At 61.4% G+C, this 5,126-nt stretch overlaps 1 protein-coding gene across 1 annotated transcript in view; it reads right to left on the bottom strand.

Moving 5' to 3' along the window:
• LOC140406605 (ceramide synthase-like) overlaps positions 1-4,908 on the bottom strand; it is a gene marked incomplete at its 3' end in the record, with an annotated part of 71,918 nt that extends 67,010 nt beyond the window's left edge. The window contains exon 1 of the mRNA XM_072494602.1: positions 3,782-4,908. Coding sequence (XP_072350703.1) covers positions 3,782-3,927 — 146 coding nt within the window. The remainder of the gene's footprint in view (positions 1-3,781) is intronic.
• Between the last annotated feature and the right edge of the window lie 218 nt (positions 4,909-5,126).

Raw genomic sequence — 5,126 nt, 5'->3', positions numbered from 1 at the left:
GCCCAGAGTCCTCCCCCCGCCCCACCCCCTCTCTCCGGCCCAGAGTCCCCCCCCCCACCCCCTCTCTCCGGCCCAGAGTCCCCCGACCCCCCGCCCCCTCTCTCCGACCCAGATCCCCCCCCCACCCTCTCTCTCCGGCCCAGAGTCCCGTCCCCCCCGCCCCCTCTCTCCGGCCCAGAGTCCCCCCCCCCCCTCTCTCCGGCCCAGATCCCCCCCCCCCTCTCTCCGGCCCAGATTTCGCCCCTCTCTCTCTCTCTCTCTCTCCGGCCCAGATTCCCCCCCCTCTCTCTCTCTCTCCGGCTCAGATTCCCCCTCTCTCTCTCTCCGGCCCAGATTCCCCCTCTCTCTCTCTCCGGCCCAGATTTCCCCCCCTCTCTCTCGCTCTCTCTATCTCTCTCTCTGGCCCAGATTCCCCCCTCCCTCTTTCTCTCACTCTCTCTCCGGCTCAGATTCCCCCCCTCTCTCTCTCTCTCTCCGGCCCAGATTTCCCCCCCCTCTCTCTCTCTCTCTCTCTCCGGCCCAGATTTCCCACCCCTCTCTCTCTCTCTCTCTCTCCGGCCCAGATTCCCCCCCCCCCCCTCTCTCTCTCTCTTTCTCTCTCCGGCCCAGATTCCCCCTCTCTCTCTCTCTCTCCGGCCCAGATTCCCCCCCCTCTCTCTCTCTCTCTTTCTCTCTCCGGCCCAGATTCCCCCCCCTCGCTCTCTCTCTCTCTCTGGCCCAGATTCCCCCTCTCTCTCTCTCTTTCTCTCTCTCCGGCCCAGATTTCACCCCCTCTCTCTCTCTCCGGCCCAGATTTCCCCCCTCCCTCTCTCTCTCCGGCCCAGATTCCCCCTCTCTCTCTCTCTTTCTCTCTCTCTCCAGCCCAGATTCACCCTCTCTCTCTCTCTTTCTCTCTCTCCGGCCCAGATTTCACCCCCTCTCTCTCTCTCCGGCCCAGGTTCCCCCCCTCCCTCTCTCTCTCCGGCCCAGATTCCCCCCCTCCCTCTCTCTCTCTCCGGCCCAGATTCCCCCTCTCTCTCTCTCTTTCTCCGGCCCAGATTCACCCCCCCCCCCCCCCCCCCTCTCTCTCTCTCTCTCTCTCGCCGGCCCAGATTCCCTCTCTCTCTCTCTCTCTCTCTCTTTCGCTCCGGCCCAGATTCCCCCCTCCCTCTCTCTCTCTCTCCGGCCCAGATTCCCCCCTCTCTCTCTCTCTCTCTCTCCGGCCCAGATTCCCCTCTCTCTCTCTCTCTCCGGCCCAGATTCCCCCTCTCTCTCTCTCTTTCTCTCTCTCTCTCTCTCCGGCCTAGATTCCCCCCTCCCTCTCTCTCTCCGGCCCAGATTCCCCCCTCCCTCTCTCTCTCTCTCTCCGGCCCAGATTCCCCCCTCCCTCTCTCTCTCTCTGGCCCAGATTCCCCCCTCCCTCTCTCTCTCTCTCTCTCCGGCCCAGATTCCCCCTCTCTCTCTCTCTCTCCGGCCCAGATTCCCCCTCTCTCTCTCCGGCCCAGATTCCCCCTCTCTCTCTCTCCGGCCCAGATTCCCCCTCTCTCTCTCTCTCTCCGGCCCAGATTCCCCCCCTCTCTCTCTCTCTCTCTCCGGCCCAGATTCCCCCCTCCCTCTCTCTCTCTCTCTGGCCCAGATTCCCCCCTCCCTCTCTCTCTCTCTCCGGCCCAGATACCCCCCTCCCTCTCTCTCTCTCCGGCCCAGATTCCCCCTCTCTCTCTCTCTCTCTCCGGCCCAGATTCCCCCTCTCTCTCTCTCTCTCTCTCTCTCTCTCCGGCCCAGATTCCCCCCTCCCTCTCTCTCTCTCTCCGGCCCAGATTCCCCCTCTCTCTCTCTCTCTCTCCGGCCCAGATTCCCCCTCTCTCTCTCTCTCCGGCCCAGATTCCCCCTCCCTCTCTCTCTCTCTCTGGCCCAGATTCCCCCCTCCCTCTCTCTCTCTCTCCGGCCCAGATTCCCCCCTCCCTCTCTCTCTCTCTCCGGCCCAGATTCCCCCTCTCTCTCTCTCTCTCTCTCTCCGGCCCAGATTCCCCCTCTCTCTCTCTCTCTCTCTCCGGCCCAGATTCCCCCCTCCCTCTCTCTCTCTCTCTGGCCCAGATTCCCCCCTCCCTCTCTCTCTCTCTCCGGCCCAGATTCCCCCCTCCCTCTCTCTCTCTCTCCGGCCCAGATTCCCCCTCTCTCTCTCTCTCTCTCCGGCCCAGATTCCCCCCTCTCTCTCTCTGTCTCTCTCCGGCCCAGATTCCCCCCCTCTCTCTCTCTCTCTCCGGCCCAGATTCCCCCCTCTCTCTCTCTGTCTCTCTCCGGCCCAGATTTCCCCCCCTCTCTCTCTCTGTCTCTCTCCGGCCCAGATTCCCCCCTCCCTCTCTCTCTCTCTCCGGCCCAGATTCCCCCTCTCTCTCTCTCTCTCTCCGGCCCAGATTCCCCCCTCTCTCTCTCTCTCTCTCTCCGGCCCAGATTCCCCCCTCCCTCTCTCTCTCTCTCTGGCCCAGATTCCCCCCTCCCTCTCTCTCTCTCTCCGGCCCAGATTCCCCCCTCCCTCTCTCTCTCTCTCCGGCCCAGATTCCCCCTCTCTCTCTCTCTCTCTCCGGCCCAGATTCCCCCCTCTCTCTCTCTGTCTCTCTCCGGCCCAGATTCCCCCCTCCCTCTCTCTCTCTCTCTGGCCCAGATTCCCCCCTCCCTCTCCGGCCCAGATTCCCCCTCCCTCTCTCTCTCTCTCCGGCCCAGATTCCCGTCTCTCTCTCTCTCTCTCCGGCCCAGATTCCCCCCTCTCTCTCTCTGTCTCTCTCCGGCCCAGATTCCCCCTCTCTCTCTCTCTCTCTCCGGCCCAGATTTCCCCCCCCTCTCTCTCTCTGTCTCTCTCCGGCCCAGATTCCCCCCTCCCTCTCTCTCTCTCTCCGGCCCAGATTCCCCCTCTCTCTCTCTCTCTCTCCGGCCCAGATTCTCCCCTCTCTCTCTCTCTCTCTCTCCGGCCCAGATTCCCCCCCCCCTCTCTCTCTCTCTCTCCGGCCCAGATTTCCCCCCCCTCTCTCTCTCTCTCTCTCCGGCCCAGATTCCCCCCTCCCTCTCTCTCTCTCTCCGGCCCAGATACCCCCCTCCCTCTCTCTCTCTCCGGCCCAGATTCCCCCCCTCTCTCTCTCTCTCTCTCCGGCCCAGATTCCCCCTCTCTCTCTCTCTCTCTCTCCGGCCCAGATTCCCCCCTCTCTCTCTCTGTCTCTCTCCGGCCCAGATTCCCCCCTCTCTCTCTCTGTCTCTCTCCGGCCCAGATTTCCCCCCCCTCTCTCTCTCTGTCTCTCTCCGGCCCAGATTCCCCCCTCTCTCTCTCTCTCTCTCTCCGGCCCAGATTTCCCCCCCCCTCTCTCTCTCTCTCTCTCTCTCCGGCCCAGATTTCCCCCCCCCCTCTCTCTCTCTCTCTGTCTCTCTCCGGCCCAGATTTCCCCCCCCCCTCTCTCTCTCTCTCTGTCTCTCTCCGGCCCAGATTTCCCCCCCCCTCTCTCTCTCTCTCTGTCTCTCTCCGGCCCAGATTTCCCCCCCCCTCTCTCTCTCTCTCTGTCTCTCTCCGGCCCAGATTTCCCCCCCCCCTCTCTCTCTCTCTCTGTCTCTCTCCGGCCCAGATTTCCCCCCCCCTCTCTCTCTCTCCGGCCCAGATTTCCCCCCCCCCTCTCTCTCTCTCTCTCTGTCTCTCTCCGGCCCAGATTTCCCCCCCCCCCTCTCTCTCTCTCTCTCTCTCTCTCCGGCCCAGATTTCCCCCCCCCCTCTCTCTCTCTCTCTGTCTCTCTCCGGCCCAGATTTACGGGGACAGACTCACCTGGTCGAGACAATGACCGCGTCGGACTCTCCCCAGCCACTGAGTGGCAGCTTCTTCAGACATCTCTTACTGAGGGTAAACAGACCAGGGAACAGCAGGCATCCGAGCGCTAACTCACTCAGCATCTCTGTCAGTGAAAACGCCATGAGGAGGGAGGGATGGAGGGAGGGAGGTGGGTGTGAGAGAGAGAGAGAGAAGGGGAGAGAGGGGGAGAGAATTATTCAAAGCGGACGCTCTGACTCAGGGATGCACACAGGCCAGGCTACAGGATGCTCCAGACTGCAGAGATGCACATAGTGACAGCTCAGCACCCTGTACAGCACTGACTCTCACACACACACAACAGCTGCTGCCTCTGCCACTCGCATTGTTAAGGTGGAAAGCTCGCCGCAACCTCTTAAGGTTCCAAACACTGACTTCGTCCAACATCACCAGTCCCCATCCCCCCAGTGACAGAGAGAGAGAGAGGGAGAGGGAGAGAGATAGACGGAGAGAGAGAGACAGAGAGAGAGACAGACAGAGAGAGAGAGAGACGGTGAGAGACAGAGAGAGAGAGGGTGAGAGGGACAGACAGAGAAAGACAGAGAGAGAAACAGAGACAGAGACGGAGAGAGAGACGGAGAGGGAGAGAGACAGAGGGAGAGAGGGAGATGGAGAGAGAGATGGAGAGAGAGATGGAGAGAGAGAAACAGTGAGAGACAGAGAGAGAGACCGAGAGAGACAGAGAGAGAGAAACCGAGAGAGAGACACAGAGAGAGAGACAGATGGAGAGAGAGAGACGGTAAGAGAGGCAGAGGGAAAGAGATAGACGGAGAGAGAGACGGTGAACGAGACAGAGAGAGAGACAGAGACAGAGGGTGAGAGGGACAGAGAGAGAGAGACAGAGAGAGAGAGAGAGACAGAGGGAGAGAGACAGAGAGAGAGAGATAGACGGAGAGAGAGAGAGAGAGAGACAGAGACAGAGGGTGAGAGGGACAGACAGAGAAACAGTCAGGGAGAGAGACGGAGAGAGAGACGGAGAGAGAGACGGAGAGAGAGACGGAGAGAGAGACGGAGAGAGAGACGGAGGAGAGAGACGGAGAGAGAGAGAGACGGAGAGGGAGAGAGACGGAGAGGGAGAGAGACGGAGAGGGAGAGAGAGAGAGACGGATGGAGAGAGAGAAACAGTGAGAGACAGAGAGAGAGAGACGAAGAGACAGAGAGCGAGAGACAGAGAGAAACAGAGAGAGAGACAGAGAGAGGCAGAGAGAGAGACAGGAGGAAAGTGGGGGGAAGGGAGAGGGGAACACACTCCCTCACTCCCTCCCCCAGCTGATATTCACTCACTCCCTCACTCCTCCTCCAG

Source organism: Scyliorhinus torazame, unplaced genomic scaffold, assembly GCF_047496885.1.
Source record: "Scyliorhinus torazame isolate Kashiwa2021f unplaced genomic scaffold, sScyTor2.1 scaffold_705, whole genome shotgun sequence".
Taxonomy (NCBI): Eukaryota; Metazoa; Chordata; class Chondrichthyes; order Carcharhiniformes; family Scyliorhinidae; genus Scyliorhinus; species Scyliorhinus torazame.
Note: the sequence above shows the minus strand (reverse complement) of the source record. Positions and strands in the feature narration are given on the sequence as shown.